Raw genomic sequence first — 17781 nt, forward strand, 5'->3', positions numbered from 1 at the left:
TCAGGAACACTACTCACCTGTATTTGTCCTTTCCATACAGCAATATCAATAAGCACACAGAAATTGGAGAAAGATTAACATTCAGTGACTATTTCAATCACACACACACAGGATTCCACACGACATGCATTTTAGTTCTGATGAAGGCCAATGTCAAAAGCTGAGGTCCTCAAGGAATGGCAATCAGCCCATCAGTGTCAGTAGAGCTGGAAAATTCAGTCCTGAAGACTGAGTAGCTTAGAGAAAGATCTGAAGGGTTTTATGAACAACAAAAATTCTGTGAAGCCCTTTGGGAAATCGTGGCCCTCCTGCTGTAGCTTCATAAGACAGAGATTGCACTACTAGCAAGACAGCAAAAGTTAGTCAAGTTTAAGAAACTTTGGAATCAAAAGCAGACCATGTCAGTCGTGTATAAACAGGTATGGGTGAATATAATCTGAATCCAGGACTTCCAAATTTAACAGTCCTATTCTGTACCACTTGACTTGCCAGGATAATGTTTATTGGCTGTAGCAGACTCAGTTCTCCCAGTGTATCCCACTGAGAAGAGGTTGAGCCAGAGCACTTATTTATGGATTTTAAAATACTTTTCCGTATTGTAAATCCCTGTTTCTATCCTATCTGTCCATTCAGTGTATTGCTAACATTTCTTTTGTGGTGGGGCATTATGGTTCAGAAGATCAACCACCTATCACCTGCAGCAGAGCCTCTAGATCAGAATTTAGTTTTTATACTAGAGGAGTTTTGTACAGTCAGCATGCTCAGGAGTTCAGCAAAAGGATGAACTAAGGAGAATAAATGCTTGGAAGAATATAAGGCAGGAAAAGGATGGGAAGGGGTGTAAAGCACCTTAATAACCAATGCTAGAGCTGCCTCCCAAATATTTACAGTGTGAAACACCAATTTTTTTCCTTCTATTTAAGCACTTATTGTTTCATGCTGAAATGGCTCTTTTTAATAACATTTAACTTGATTACAAAATTAACATTTGTATTTTGATTTTTCCTTTTCTCCTTCCTGATGAGGTAAGAAAAATAAAAAGATAGAAGCCTTCCACATGAAGTTATTTTTGTAATCACACACAAAGTAACAACCACTCACTGCAGCACTGGATGCTTAGGAAATGGAAAGGGTGAAATAAAAGCTTTTGAAAATATTACATGCCTATAAGCCATCTGAAGGTAAATGTATTTGACTGCAAAATCATTAGTCAGGAACTGCTTCGTATCTTTTTTAAAGATATGAAGTGAATTGATTTTACACAGGTAAAGAAACAAAGTCAGATACAGCATCTATTCCAGAATAATAATAGGATTATTCTTAAATAACTCTTTCACTGTCAAATGTCTTGGCCGTCCCAGAACAACTTTCACCTATAAGTCAGTCTGTAGACCTTTAATCTCACATTTTTTTGAGACAAAATACTTTAAAATATACTCACATTGAATATTATACTAATATTCATTCACCCTCTTAAACATCCACTAGTACTGGGAAACCTAGCTGCAAGGGCACATTATTTGAAGTTGCACGAAAAGCAGACTTGTACTTAAAGATCATTAGAATCATTTAGTCACAGTTACACTACAAAGGTAAAGATGGCTTCTCCACTCCATCCTCCCCCACCCCCCCAGCTCAGGAAGACTTCCAGAACAGATTTTTATTTCTACTTTTTTTTAATAAGTCCATAAAATCCAAGGATTTATAAAAGCACATGCAGGTCCATTTACATCAATAGATCATCAGTAAGAAGCTCCAAACATTCCTTGGTATAGGAAAAATGTCTTTAAGACTGAAAGTAGTACATAAAACAGGACACCAGAACTCATAGCTAAGGTGATAACAGCAGCTTTGCTGACGCAAATTCCTCAATTGCTCCTGGGGCATGGATAGAGATGCATGTTGTGGATGACACCAAAACCCAACTGAAATCCTCTATAGCTTTGGAGAGAACAGTAGGATTGTATTAACTCTTCTACTGATCCGTTTTAAGTCCTATCAACAGACCTACAATTTTCTAAGCATTTCTGCAATTGCAACATGGATGCCTGGTTTCCTGTTTCTCCAGAAAGAGAGCACATAAGTAAACACAATGGTATTAGAAAAAGGTATCAGGAAAAGGTGCATCAGGCCCACCTTCAAATATCATGAGGAAGCAAAGCAGATTCTTCAACAGTCTGTTGTCTCCAATGCCAGCCTGTGAAAAGCTAACTAGTTATTTAAACAGTGAAGCACCACTTTTTGCAAATATCCGCAGATCCTTTAATACAGAATAAGAACAGAAGAAAAAGCCATTGAAAGTACTTAAAGATGACTCTTCTTTAGCAGTTTGTAACCCAGTTTGTATTCTTGCTTCACCACTCACCTTCCAGTGTTTGTACTTCAAATAAAAAAAAAAACAGAACTAACTCAGATTTCCCTTTTTTCAATAGCTTAGAGACAGTGAGGATATTAGGCACACCTAACTGTTCCTACTTCAAGTTATAGAGTAACTTAATGTTGCTGTGAAGATGTGCAAGACTCTCATTTTTCTCTCACAACCTATCCATTTTTCCCCCCAATATTTCTTTATTTAGCACACCAAAGCTCTAACATAGCACTTGGGTTTGCTACAAATAATCAGATTCTCCCTTCTTGGAAGAAAACAGTTACTAGAATTTATCTGACTGGCCGGAAGACTGAGATTTTCTCCATCTACCTATCTACAGAATAGACAGGAGCATATACAAAACTTACAGGTCACACTAGGACTGTGTAAACACATGATTATACTCAGCAAAATACAGTAAAAATCATTCCTCCTCTGACAATCTTGATCCTTGTAAAAGACCATGTGCTAACATGGAACTGGAAAATTTTCTATATAGAAATCAGTAAGAGTGAGATTTACAAATTTCCAATGGGATCTCAATCATCAGTCCACAGCCTGTGACAAACACAACAGTTACTGTTATCTCACTGGTAAGAAGTACTGCACTGAGCAACTGGCCATGGTGTATAGTACTATGACTGAATCAATGGTTAAAGGGTAAATTATTTTTCCATAGTTCTATCAGTTTTCCATCAACTGTCAGGCTTCTTATTTTTGTGATTAAACCTCTGTGGGAATAGATTATTTTCCAAGTTAAGTAGCAATGTAAGTCACACTGTATTCGTTAGATGCTAGCAACAATGAAAGCAGAAACATTAAAAGCAAATTCTCACTACTAATGAAAGCTTCTTAATGATTTCAATACTCTTGTCAGTACAAGTGAATCTCTCATGTTGATCACAATTTTTTTTTTTTTTTTTTTTTGATGCTACACTGTGTGCCCAATGACCTCTTAAGTAACACAGAGAAAACAGAAAAGTTCTTGGGATTTCACAGAAATCAAATAAACGCCCACGGCAACATCCATGGCTCTTACAGCAGTAAAAAGTCAGCACATACTCTTCATCCCATCATTTCTTTTAAAGAAAAGCTGATATTTTGTATTGCTTCACCTATGAGGTAGGTTGCACTTCCATACAAATAGCTTAAATTGGAAATGAAGCCAGCACTAAGCTTGCAGTGAGTGCTGCATCACTGTCTGCTCAAGTCATTTATTAAATCACAAACACAAATTCCTCATTTCAAAAGATAAATAGTAAGTCTTTGACAGCAGAGCGTTGGCCAAGTGCAAACTGGTACCTTCTCCTGACAGAGGTCAGCGGAATTCTGGCTTCAGCCTCCAGACACCTTCACCATTTGGGTTCCTATGAAAGGTGCAGAGATTGCGCAGGAGTTCTCTAAAGACACAAGACTGTGCTGCAGGCAGTTTGGACTCAAACTCCTGCAGTATTTCCTGAGTACTAGCCTCACCATCCACACGGGCCTGGAATGCAATGAAGTTCCGCACATCCACCAGCAATTCATCGTATTCTGTTGAACCTGGGGCTGGAGCTGGTGCTTGGTGAAGATTCTCATCTCCCTCATTCCCTGTCCTTTGTGGTAAAATAAGGTGGTTTCTCGCCCTCATCTTAGCTAATAATGATGAAGAATCTAATACACTAGATGATTCTCCAGTTTCTGATTTTCCATCAAAGTGCCCATTGGTACTATTCTTCACATTTTCCTTCTTCATTGTATCTGCATCCTACAAACGAACATACAGACCATGTATTTTGAGATCCACAGAATCTGTTTAACAAAATCTGCTTGTTGTTTAGACTTAAATAACATATGTGAGCACATTTGTAATACACAGCAAAGAGGCGGTATTTTTTAGTCTCAACTTGAATATATACTATAGAACTTAGGAAGTGAAAGAAAAGCACTGCTGATTTTGAGACAGACAAGTGGTGCATGCTGCAGTTTGCTGTATTTGACTAGATAAGATGCTGTATCAAAGAAAGAAGAATTCTTGGGTGACTGAAAATTCCAGAAGTCTACATAATCATATGAAGAACAGGTAAGAGAGTATAAATGAGTATAAAGTCAGAACATTTCATTATATATATATATATATATATATATATATATATTGGTGTGTGTGTGTGTGTGTGTGTGTATAGATATAAGCTATTAGAAGAGAAATACTAGCTTGCCTTTCTTACCTTGCGCTTTTTCACAGGTGATGCACAAGTGGAATGTGAAGAAAGCAGCATAGAGTTTCTTTTTTGACCAAACCGACTCCTAAACATGCAAAAGAATTAATTCCATGAGAAATTTCTCTCAATATTAGGATACTTTTGCCAAAGCCAATGACTGGGTTTGTGTTCTAGGATTCTCAAGAGTGGTCTACACAACCTCTCTCTCCTGTACTGTGAAACTCTAATGCTTTTTTATACTTCAGAATGGACTACTTCCTAGCTTCAAAACATATCATTTTGTCTTATTAAATATTAAAAAAAAAAAAGGAAAAGTGATACATGTTACTAAACATACTGGGTGCAAAAAGAAATAATCCACACCATTCTAAGGAACTCTTCTATTTTTGAATAAGCAGTGTGACAAATGAACTTACTTTACTCCTGATGGTGCACCTGAAAGACCACTCACACCTGTCCATGTTGGCACACCAGAAGCAGCTCCTAAGCATCGCTGTCGAGAGACTTTTAAGGCTCTTAGTGCATCTTGCGCCACTCTGTTTGCTTCTGCTTCTACCAGCACATAATCTGCACTGGAAGCTTCCATAATGGCATCATGCTTCATTACACTGTGTACCCCTAGTGAACAGAGCACACAAGAAAAGTTGAAGGAGGACACATGTTAATTGAAATGGCAAGCTTAAATGAATGCCACAATCTTTTTTTTTTTTTTCTTTTCACTTTCAGATCGATTACATTCAGCACTTCAGTACAGTCATTTCTAGTAAGAGATCCCCCTTCTGTCAGCTGAGCAATCAATTTGACAGTAAACCACATTTGGTGTGCAGATGAGGTCATTATTTACAAAAGACTTAGCAATTATGTGGTTAAATTGATCATTTCTATTGTTATGGACAGGACAAACAGAAGTGGAACTCTTGCCTAAACGAAGGTTGGTTATGTATTTATTTCCAAAATAAACACTGTATTACTTTCATATCCAAAGGAGTTTCTGGAAGGCAATCACCACACTCCTACCTGAATTATTTCAACAATGAACATTTTAACACGTCATGACAGTAACAGACTAGATAAACTGCTCTTTCTCATTTGTAAGCTTTGCACACATCTATTTAAATAGCCTGCCAGTGTCGCACAAATCAAATAACAAAAATTACCTGTTTTCTTGAAGAGCTTCTCCAAGACATAATCGTCATTTTTCTTTGGGTCCAACTCCTTCTCTTCACTGCCTTCCTTTCGGTAGCGCTTTTGTTTCACCAGGTGAGGAATGCGCTCCCCTTCAAACTTGGCATCTTTGTGATGTTTCTTCCTAGACTTCTCTTTATGGCTGTCATGTGATAGCATATCCACTCTGTGCTTTGTTTTTGAGGTACGTTTATAATGATTATTATCCAATTGCCCATCGTCTGTTTTATCAACCTGCTTTTCCTGAGAGCCAGCTGCACCACACAGAAGGCTAAAATCTCTTTCAACATTTTCATTAGCCACTTCATGTTCTTCTTCAGTCACCGTGGCATTCTCTGAAGACTCTACATCTTGATTGGGATTGGCAATCATTGGCAATGATTGGGATAGAGATATATCAGCTCTTTCCAAGCTTTCTTGCTTGCTTTTATTCACTGAATTTATGTCTGTAGCAGTTTGTGCAATATCTTTGGCATAGCTCTTTTGATCAAAAGTTTCCAAATTTCCTTTAGCTTCCTCACTGGTCTCTATTGCTTTAGAAGAATTTGCCACGTGGCTGGTTAAGTGGGAACCAGATGACTTGCTGTACTTCGGTGAGTTGCTTTTTTTAAGTTGCAGACCATCTTTCAAAGTGTCATCATCATCAGCTGGCCTCTCAAGTTTCCGTTTCAATTGGTGTTTGGGGACTTGAACATCTGAACCAGTACCTGAGGGATGAATAAGGTTAGTATCAATTTATCAAACACTTCAAACATTTTTTTTTTCCTATTAAAATATTAGGAAAAAAGTGTACCTGCAAAAATTGCACTTGTTTCTGTCCCTTGAGACACATCTGGGCTGCTCAGAGTGAATAGCTCATAAAGATCATTGGATTTGAAAAAGCGCCTTTGCTTAGGGTCTTTCAGCACTCTGTTTGTTAAAAACTGCTTGAAGATTTGTCTAAAACCAAACAAACCAAAAGTAATTTATGCAGGAAACAACATCTAGTTATGTGTAAGTACTGACTACAGTACTTAAACAGAAAACTGTATAAGCACAAATGTTACCCTGCAGAATGATTAAACAGTGGGAAGATGATGCTAGTTTCTAAAAGACAATCTTGAGTTGGTAACTTTCAAACAACCAACTAAATTGTTAAGCATGGGGATTTACTGTTTTGCAACAATCCCATTACACAACAGGTAACCACCATCCTGAAATGTCCTGTGAGGCATCTGTTAACTAAGCAATAAATAACTTCACAGCTAGGGCATTTTTTTTTCTTATCCATTAAAATTGAAAAGCTCACATATGTAGCAATCAGAAAGCTGTTTAAATGAAAAACAAGATCATGTTAAAATGTCATTTTTAATATTTGAAGGAATCAAAGGCAGCGTGGTATCTCATAGTGTAATGGTGAGGACTGGATGGCAATCAGAGAAAAGAGAAAACAGGATTTGAGAGGAAGAAAGCCTGCTAGTATTTGTAGATCTACTTTTATGCCACTACCATACAACATAATTTTTGATTGTCATAAGCATTATTATTAAATATTAAATGTATTATTAAAAATACATCCTAAATAGAAATGGGAATCAGTTCTAAAGAAGTATTATCATCATCATTTTGGCTCTGCTGGCATTAAACAAAAATAGTATTTTTAAAATGTGCAAATGTCAAAACTACATTCAAACATCAGCATCAGGTACTGCAGTGCACCCATCAGAAGACTTCTGGAGTTCTAAGGAATTAACAGCTTCATAGCTTTCTGCATTATTTGCAGAGAGGAAAACATAAGGCAAGAAGAAAAGGCGACTTGCTTAAAGCATGAAGTCTATTGCACTGTTCGTGAAATAAAATAGATTTCTGATGGCAGGTCCTGACCTTTAGAGCCTACTTCCTTGATGTGGTCACTGTTGTTCAAACACATACATGCCAGAGGGATGCAAGCCAACCAACAGCAGATGCTTTGCATCAGTGTGGTAAAGCAGAGAAAAAAAACCCACTCAGTAAGTGCTGGTATTTCATTATTTAGAACTTTCCATTCATTCATCTGCATTTTCAAAGAGGATATTCCTGTTCCAAATAGCTACCTAGCAGGAGGATTCCCACGCATGTTGTTCACTTGGAATTCACGTGAGTGAAGCTAACTACTGAAAAAGCTGAATGGGAAAGCAAACAAAAAGATTTCATTATTCAGAAATGCAAGCACTTTAAGACTCCAGCTACATTTTTGAATAAGTAGCATGAATATGACTGGCAGTTCTTGGGATTTAATTCTTGAATTTTGGAACAATTTGGGAATAAAATAAAACTAAGCTTGAAGCACAGCAAATATATGTTGATGTAGCATTTATCTTTACATATTCTAAAGATAAAAAAGCTTGCTGATTTCACTTTGCACCTCAGACTTATCAAGTTTCATCTTCTGAATAAGCAGCCCATTTTCTGTGCTAAGGCTTATACTCTCCCTTACTGTGAAATCTCTGTGTACTGGACACAGCTGCTAAAACAAAGTGAAGTACATTTAGCATGTGGGTTTTAGATCTAGAACTACGCATGCCTGTCATGGTGAAGGCAGGGGGTTGCATTCTATGTGAGCACAAACTCAGGTATGTTATTGTTAGACAGTCTCAGGTTTGCTGCAAAAATTCTCTTGAGCACAGGACTACATCATTTTGATCATTTGAATCGTTTTGACTGACCTGTGGTATATCTTCTCTTCAATAGTACCTGCAGTGAGAAGTCTGTACACAGTCACTTGTTTCTTTTGACCTATTCTCCAAGCACGTTCACGAGCCTGGAACACAAAAGGTTTGGTTACCAGACATTAGCCTTCTAGATATGTTTGACAGGGAGCTATCAATACCAGCATATCAAACCTAGTTTAGACATTTAACAAGTTCAACTAGCTATATTGTTGTAGTATTTCTGCAGCATTAGAACAATTAAGTCAGGAGGAGAGGAAAACAATTTAAAAAGTATATGTATGTAGGAAAACAAGAAACCAATTGTAATAAGAAACCTATGCAAAATCTAAAGAAAAAACTAACATCTTAAAATCAGAACTCATTCCTAAGGTAAATACTTTAAACAGACTTGTTCTGAAAGAGTTATTTCAGAAGTCATCTTTAATATAAAGTTTTCCTCCTTTTTTCTAAACTGAAAACTTTCATAAAAAACTGTCAAAGCAACCACTAAAGCAGACCTTTCTAGGTCCTCATACTTGCAGATCTCAGGATTTCTTTCCATCAGAAATAACATATTCCTCTCAAACACGTACACCCCAAGTACTGTTAAGGGATCTGGTAACCCAGAGTCTCATCATTAAAAGCAGCTTCTCTAAAGACATAGATACATATGACCAGTGAAAGTCAACTTAAGCAAAATTTTTCTCCTTTTCTTACTCTGCATTGCCACCATGAACAGTCATGTCAATTCAGTGGCTGAACAGCTGCATTCTTCCTTGCAAAACATCTATTATGTTTATTTATCAGGAAAAAAACCCAACAAACAAGCCATTTCAACTGTTTGTTTTGCTACATTGATTATATGAGTCCACACTATTGAAGAGTGGTAAGATATAACAATATAAAGGGGATGTGGTGGGAACCACTGACAATAGCTTTTCCAAAAGAGCAATCATAATATGGAACTGTCCCCTAATTGACCACTGCTGACAACAACAACTTAGAAAGAATAACACAGTGCTTTAAGACTGAGGAAACAGATCTCATTCTATCTTCAGTTTTACTTCACTGTAGCTGTTGAACAGAATGCAATGAACAAACTCACCTGTGTGTCTGTACTGGGATTCCAATCAGGATCATAAATAATAACCCTGTCAGCACCAGTCAAATTAACTCCAATACCACCAACACGAGTTGTCAGAAGAAAAATAAATATGGATTTGTCCTGTAACACAGAACAGAACTTACTAAAAAAAGATTTACCCAAGTACAAGATCAATTTTGTTATGTCCTGCATTCTTTTATTATTACTATTTGCAAAGATCCAAAGAGAGCTAAATTTCCTTGTTTAGCTAATATTACTTTTGACAAATACAAGTATTTTGATCTAAATTTCCTTTATTGGTGCCCAATAAACTTACTTTTCCTTTTCAACATTTTTTTTTCTTAGCAGAAAATTTTTATTTAAACAATGATGACATATTCCCTCTCACACTAAGAAAGTGGTTTGATTTGACTGAACTTCCAAAATGCAAAGTATTTAAAAACAGATAAAAAATGAAAACCAGTAATTCAAGCTAAGCTCAGGCACCATACTTTATGATAGGTAATAGCATATGGGATCAAACATCTCACCTCATTGTATCTTGTTATAAGGGGTTGTCTGGATGCTATGGTTGTAGTGCCATCCATCCTGAGGTAGGAATAGTTTCTGTCTCGAACAAAGACTTCAAGGATCTGCAACATCTGTTGTGATGGAAAAAAACCAATGAAACCCAGATGTGAAGACTAAACAGGCATCAGATGGAGTTGTGAGAATTTCTGGTACTAAATGTAATGCCAGTCAAACAAACAATTTGTGAATCTTAAGTTAGCAGAAAATTCATCAACTTATGGTAATTGGAGTAAACTAAAGAGTAGTTATTTCATTGCCGAATGGAAGACTGGAATGTTTGTGCTTGGCATAGGAAACCATGTCCTGTGATCTCAAGCCAATTTAACCAAGAGGTTCAGCATTCCAGGGAATCTACATAAAGACAAAATAATGAATATATAGAGAAAATGAATGAAGGTCACTGACTTTGCTACCGGCCCAAAGCACACAGTTCTTAGGATTAGATGTTAACTGACCACCAGTTTGATCCTGAAATTATGCAGAAGGGGCAATAGATACATCACCACTATTTCAGGCCAGTACTGCATGGTTACAACTAATACAAGCTTCAACTCAGTATATTCAACTTGAGCAACAGTTGCCACAACATTGTCCTTCCAATAAAGCTTGTGAGCTATGAAACTGGTCTTCAATTATTACGACAACATTAGACTTTGTTTTTTTTTTCCTCCAGTAACATGTTAATTTTATAAGAAGGCCATCAAAAATAACTGTTTTAAATTACAAGTCTTGTTAGGACAATCACACTTTTTAGTTTCACTAATAAGAAAACAAAAAGCAAAGAGCTCATCTTACCTGCCTTGACTGAGTGAAAAACAACACTCTGTGACCTTGCTTGTGCCATATTTTCAGCAAGGACTCTACCACTATCATTTTTCCAGAACGTTTCCAATATCCAAACTGATCTGCTTCCTCCATGTCAGCATCTGGTAAGCACTTCAAAATCTTGGGACCACCAGAGAAGAGGTCAGGGTGGTTGCAAATCTTCCTCAAAGCTACTAGTCCTGAGAAAACCTAAACAACAGAAAATATCTTTTTTATTGCTTGACAACTACTTACATCTACATGTGTTGTGAATGAGAAATAACAATGGATTAACCTAATCATAAACAAGATGAGTGCTTTTAATAGTGGTTTGCTCTTTAGAAGAACTAGTGGATGCCAATACTTTCGTTTCATGTAACATTTTGGGAAAAATCAGTATAGGAGAAGGTCAATGAAAAATATATCAATGTGTCTTTTCTGATGACAAAGTTAAGTGAATTCTGTGAAAATTTCCACATTAGCAGAAGCAGCCCCTAGTTGTTGTTCATGGTCAAGCTTTTGTTATTCAAAAGACAAAAAAATCCATCAAGTTTGTTCAATTAAATTATTGCATCCGTCCTATCTCCCCTCTGTTTCCTTGTGTTAGCAAGCAGTTTCAAACAGACTTCGAGGATAGCAGGCAAACCCTTTAGAATACATGGCAACAAAGAACAGAGTCAACATACTTAAGTAAACACACAGTGCTGAAAGTGACCACTTTTGATATCATGCTAGAAAAGTTCTGTTCAGTTATTCATTTAATACAACTGACTTTAATTCATTTGATATAACTGGCACACGAAAAACTGGTTTGAAAGAAAGTAATCCCTCCATCTTCCATAACTGAAAATCAGATGAGCCAACACATTATTTATGGTCTAGTTTTATGGTCTAGTTATGGTCATATTTTAGTCCCGTCATGCCATTACATAGGGACCCAAATTCTACACTCCATAGGAGGGAAAAAAAAGAAAAGAAAAGTAGACATCCACAAAAGCAGAACTGAGATTGAATGCATTTCCTCTTTTGCTTAGAACCCAGTGAGAAGAAAGTGAACATCAATCGGTGACTTTATCCATCAAGCTCTTCCTGTCAACCTTAATTAATGCCAACCTGCATGTCTCCATTGAGAATCTGGTAGACTTCCTTAGAGTCGATGAAATTTTGATAGACTCGACGCTGCTCATCTGTCAAACGACAAAAGAGGACCTACCAAAACAAAATAAGCAAACAGCTCAACTTGTAAACACCAGACTTTGCAAGTTTTTAAGTTTCACAATATGGAATTTGCTACAACAATGCTTCACAGACATGTCTGACATACTCAATTATAACAATCTCTGTACAGCATCTTTTAAATTAAACTTAGTGAGAATTTTTAGAGAATGAACATGAATGTTGAGATAAGTTTCATCATTTTTCTGTGCCCTTACACAGTTTTTATCTTTTCTTCTCATATTGCTTTAGTTCTGGAAGTGCTGCCATTTTGTAGCTTTACTGAGCTAACCATGCTGTATTAGCATTTTCTCAAAAGTACTTTATAAGGAACGTTTTCCACCATGTGTTTGCTTTGTTTCTTACAAGTTGTAAATTGTCAGTACCTCATGGGAAAACAACATGTTGGAACACGCAACTTGTACTGTCATTATATGCTCACACTATAAGGCTAATGTTTCTTCAGATGATTTCATGAGCTAAAATGGAATAAAATCATTTCCTCACAACCTGAAAGGCTCTCAACATTATGATGGAAGTCAAACTTGCATAGTGCCCCAACTGATAATAATAAAAATAAAACTTGTTTAACCTACTTATGATTTCATTATTTAGAGTAAGCAGTCCAGGTTCTTAAGTAAATAGAAATTAAAATTTGATTTAAAAAGGCCATCGGACTGCACAGCAGAAACTGAATCTGCTCTATTAATTTCTTATGTCTTACAAAGAATTACCGGCATGACTGCTTCCCTTTTAGAGGGAGGAGACAGAAAGGGAAAGAGTTAGGAAAAGAAAGCCCAGTGCTCTGAAACCTGACAGGCAGGAGAATCTAATTGTAATAAGCATTTGCAGGAATTTCATTTATTTAAATAATCCTTACAACCTCCTCAGCTTTGAGTCAAAAGATTTCCTAAAAAACATCCCATCTCTTTGTAGTGTAAACAGTAAGTTCTAGAGTAAAAGGCTAGAGCTTTGGCAACTTGCTACAATTTACAGGTCCAGCTAACTTGCAACATGAGGAACCCTGGTTATACATTTCTCTAATGCTTGCAGCGCAAGTTAACCCTTTTACAGCAGGAAACAGTGCTGAATGTCCGAGAGATGCACTATTCTAAAACACTTGTGGTGCACCTGTGACCTATGAGGACTGTAAACAAGCCTGATCACACTTCAAACAGCCTTTGTTTTTAGATAAGAGTGTACATGTTCAGACTCTGTAAGATTAAGACCATTTAATGCTCAGAAAACAGAGGACAAGAATAAGCAACTTAAAAGCTCTCGTCTCATCCATAGTTAAAATAGCCTTTCAATTGCTATCAGTACAAAAAGGCTGAACTTTGGAAAGGAAGAGGGCACAGATTCAATAGTAACAAGCAAACCTGTTCATTTTTATCAGGAAGTGAAAGGCTCATTTTAACATCAGCCTTCATTCTTCGCAGCAGGTAAGGGTTTATGGTGTCCCGTAGCACACATGCACATTTGTATGCAGTCTTTACCTGAAAAAGGAAGAAAAGTAAAAAATTGCATTTTGATTCTTAATATTCTAGCAACACACAAAAAGAAAAAAACAGGAAACTCCTCATTTGTGAGATGGTTTATGATTGATGTGATGCTACCGTTACCAACTTAACACAACATGAACTGCAATAAAATTCACATTAGCTGCAATAAACACCACATAAATAACTTTCCTGAGATACCACTGATTTATCTTGACTAAATCAGTAGAATTTCAGAGATCAGAAGTGAGATTTCTTTCAAAAAACAATCTGAATTTAAACTTGCATAGAACCAGAATCTGCATGAATAACTGCTAACACACATACTGAAGATCAAGAAAAAAGAAAAAGAGGCCTGAAGCAACAGCGGTTTCTAGACAATAAGTGAAGATTAGTGTCCACTTGAGACTATTAAAAAAAAAAAATCGGTACAAGAAAATCCCCATGATCACAGAAACTAAAGGTCACTCCAGCCTCAAATGGAACATATGGTTCCATAATGGGTAATGGATGTGTGAGATGGGTATTAACTGTACATAATGGCTAAAAATACCTTTATTTTGCTTTAAGAAAAATGAAGAATAAATTATTGATGTGTAAAAAAACCAAATTGGCTATCCAATTAAGTAAATTACTAAGCTTTGGACAAGAGAAGTACTTAGCTTGAAAAGAAAATAGAACTTTAGAAGTGTGTATGTGCAAAATATTTTGAATAATATTTAAAAGCAAATATTTAAATTTGAAACTTCTAGTTTACAGATTACTGAACAGTTTAACTATTAGCTAATTTGAAATGTGCTTAAGATGTCAGAGAACCACAACTATAAGTATTAATAAGAGTACTTACCCAGAAAATAACATTCCAAATGATTTCTGCTTTCAAATTAAATAGTTTATATACTCTCAGGATTTCTGAAACCTATTTCAGTTTTGTAAAATGAAAACAGCTTTCAGTTTTGACTGAAGCATTCCTCCAAAGCATCTGACATAATTTGCTGAGGCTTGAAATCAAATGGGAAAGTTCTATTTAAATACATTAAAATCTAAGATTTGTCTTTTCCCCACACTTGCACATCTCTACTTCATTTCAGACAATACTTATAATGATTCCAACTTTCTTGACAAGAAACATTTGTATTTATTTTTTATCCCTATATAGAAAAAATGGTCTCATTTTGTCGAACCGAATTTTTTTCCTACATACAGAGAAGTAAAACATAGATGTGTGACTATTGTTTGTGCCTAGAACGCACAGCAAGAAGTACACTTTAAAAAAAATATATCAAGTCTTGAAACAACAGAACAATTTCTAGTGAAATTTTCAATGCATTTACCTGCACAGGAGAGGCATTGGAGTATCCTCCCATGGTTATCGGAACAGAAAATTGCTCCATGAACACAGGTAGTGTTCCCAGTTTCCCTGGGAATACAAAGTCAAAGAGGGACCAGAGCTCCTTCAAGTTATTTTGCATAGGGGAACCAGACAAGATGATGCGATGGGGTGTGCGGAACTATTAATTAAAAGAGAAACAAAATTAAGCCATTGTCATTGCTCATAGAGTAACACGATCCCTGTCTCAAAGGATCTGCAATTTCACCAGTGATGAACTCTCATTTTAAAATAATATATGGCCTCACACTCCTGAAAGAGCCAACATTCTGTGAGATATCACCTGTAAACTCTTAGCAGAAAATAAACACCAACAACTGACAGTTGTGCCTAATAGTAAATTCCTCCACAATTCAATGTTTGATGATTTTCTCTGTCTTACCCCTATAAATACTGATGCAGACTCATTTAAAATATTAACTAAATTAAACAGTCAAATACACACTGCTGCTATTTATGCTTTTACTCCTTATTAATGGTTGTTGGTATAATACAGGCTATTAGATTTTGGAAGGCAACTCCCACCCCTCAAAAAATAATCTTCCATTTGTTTTTGATAAAATACCTGCTTGCATGCAAGTGTGACTGCAGCATTTGGATTTCGGATTTTGTGACCCTCATCCAATATCACATAATGCCAGTCATAGCTGTGGATGTTATCTTGCATCAGTCGAATGTATGAATAAGACGTAATTAAAATTCCATGGCATGAAGCAATTTCTCGAATTAGTTTCACCTAAAAACCAAAAGGGGAAGGCGTCAGAAACACAATGAGACTGAAAATTCAGACTTGCTGAAGTACATGCAAAAGGTACACACACAAAAAGTTCTGAAAGAGCAGAACAATTTTCTTTGCAAACAAAATCAGCGCAGAAAAGTCTTTGATGACATGACTTAACTATAAAAAAATTGAAGTACATGGGAACTGTGATAGAACAGAACTGGACTTGAAGCCTGATAAGAAGGATCCAGGTGTTGTTTTTTTTTTTCCAAAGGCAATACCTGTAACTCAAACATGAAATTTCACCCAAGTAATTAGATTCTTTGAATTCTTCTATATGCACTTTACAAACCTACCTGTGTGGACTGCATCCAAGATATAACGGAACTTTAGAAGAAAATAAAAAAGTGAAAAATGAGAACAACATCAAAATATTTGCTAAATCCTTAATTTTGTCATAACTTTCTCATTAATAGGCTTTTCAGGTATTTTTGATTTATTTATTTTTATTAGCCACCAAATTGCATACTTGTCTAGTAAGCTATACTCTTTCCCCTGTTTTTTACTAGCCTTTTTAGCTGTAAATTATCTAGGGCAGGACCTGTCTTTATCACCTTCATTGAATATGTTCACAGAAACCACAGTATTCAAGAATCTAATTTTTCCTGCATTTATCCTTCATGTATAAATCTAGTTGAAAAGTGATTTCACTATACAGGAAGGAAAAGAACACAGAATGTTATTTATTTATTTGCATGGATTTAGGTAAATCCATCAAGGTGCTTAGCTGCTACAGAAACCAACTGGAGTTAGGTGCTTAAATATCTTTGTGTATCAGGACATAAATTAGTTTCTTGAAGCTCACATAGGAAAGGGAAAACAAAACCAATTTTTTTTTTTCCATCCCCTCAGGGGAGTCTCCCGACTATTATCTTTTCTCTGCCATATTGTGCTTATACAACAAATAGGAAAGTAGGACTTGGTCTTTAGTTGCTGCCACAAATACTGAAAAAAACCACCAATCCAGCCCATGTGAAAGACATATACATGGTAACCATCAATTCTAAACTTCTGTATTAAATTACTCTCCATAGTCAAGTTCCATGCAGAAGTAATCCCTGTCTTCAGGTAGAGGATGTCCAAGTTAACTCAAATTCTGTGGAAACTGAAGCTCATTCTGTATTAAGAGCTTCATGACCTTTGTGCCTTTTTACATAGGAATTCAGTATTAGGGCACATAAGCAGCTTCTTGGTAGTTTTCCAAGAGCCGCACACATTCATCCCTAATGCCGAGCCTGCAGTGGGAAAGTGAAAGGAAATTTCACCATTGATTTCATGTATGCCATATTAGCAGATGGGTAAAAACAGAACATGAAGAACTTTAGGCAATTCTGTATTAAACAAACAGTGAATGTAATATATATAAATTATTATTATTTATATTATTATTAAATTATTAAATTAATTATTAAATTATTATTATTATTATAATTATTATTATATATATATATTTAAGGTAGAACCACCACAGAATTTAGTTAAAGTGAAGACAAAAGAGGAAAATAATATGATTCCTAAAATATCTACACATTCCAAAACATTAAGAACATTTTTTGAAGTGCCTTAATAAGGAAAAAGTCTTCATGGATTCTGGTGTTTCCACGGTCTTGTAAAATTTCCTACAATAACTTCTTGCTCAGAGATATAACTTGCTCAGATTAAAAAATACCTCTTCTGCAATTAACTGTTCAAGAATTCCTACTTTCTGATTATCACCTCTTTAGACAGCTGCAGCATTAAATACTGTTGACATCACTACTGTCAAGAAAATACGCAATCTTTACAACAACATATATTTCATATATAGTGCGAATTCTAGGCAGGTGGGAACATCCAAAGCCAAATTCTACCTGGTGCACTGCCCACAGTCTGCAGCGGTGTCCTACAGCCTCAGCAGTGGCCTATCACAGAATATCGCACACATCTCTATCCAAACACTTAAGACAAATCATCTCGGGCGATTTCAAATTAAAAGCTTGTAAAATATGTAACCT

General features: G+C 36.0%; 1 protein-coding gene across 2 annotated transcripts in view; it reads right to left on the minus strand.

Annotated features, from left to right (window-relative positions):
• Nucleotides 1-1655: 1655 nt before the first annotated feature.
• Nucleotides 1656-17781, minus strand: part of ERCC6 (ERCC excision repair 6, chromatin remodeling factor) — a 46505-nt gene continuing 30379 nt past the window's right edge. The window contains exons 9-22 of one of the 2 annotated variants that reach the window (XM_048945681.1): nt 15572-15742; nt 14951-15127; nt 13497-13613; nt 12016-12111; nt 10894-11112; nt 10059-10169; nt 9529-9648; nt 8439-8533; nt 6548-6693; nt 5727-6461; nt 4986-5187; nt 4576-4654; nt 3842-4115; nt 1656-3735 (exon numbers count right to left, since the gene is read on the minus strand). In XM_048945681.1, coding sequence (XP_048801638.1) covers nt 3704-3735; nt 3842-4115; nt 4576-4654; nt 4986-5187; nt 5727-6461; nt 6548-6693; nt 8439-8533; nt 9529-9648; nt 10059-10169; nt 10894-11112; nt 12016-12111; nt 13497-13613; nt 14951-15127; nt 15572-15742 — 2574 coding nt within the window. In that variant the 3' untranslated portion in view covers nt 1656-3703. Of the gene's footprint in view, nt 4116-4575; nt 4655-4985; nt 5188-5726; nt 6462-6547; nt 6694-8438; nt 8534-9528; nt 9649-10058; nt 10170-10893; nt 11113-12015; nt 12112-13496; nt 13614-14950; nt 15128-15571; nt 15743-17781 lie in introns of both variants that reach the window. The other variant, XM_048945680.1, reaches the window with a different exon arrangement.

This window comes from Lagopus muta, chromosome 5 (genome assembly GCF_023343835.1).
Source record: "Lagopus muta isolate bLagMut1 chromosome 5, bLagMut1 primary, whole genome shotgun sequence".
Taxonomy (NCBI): Eukaryota; Metazoa; Chordata; class Aves; order Galliformes; family Phasianidae; genus Lagopus; species Lagopus muta.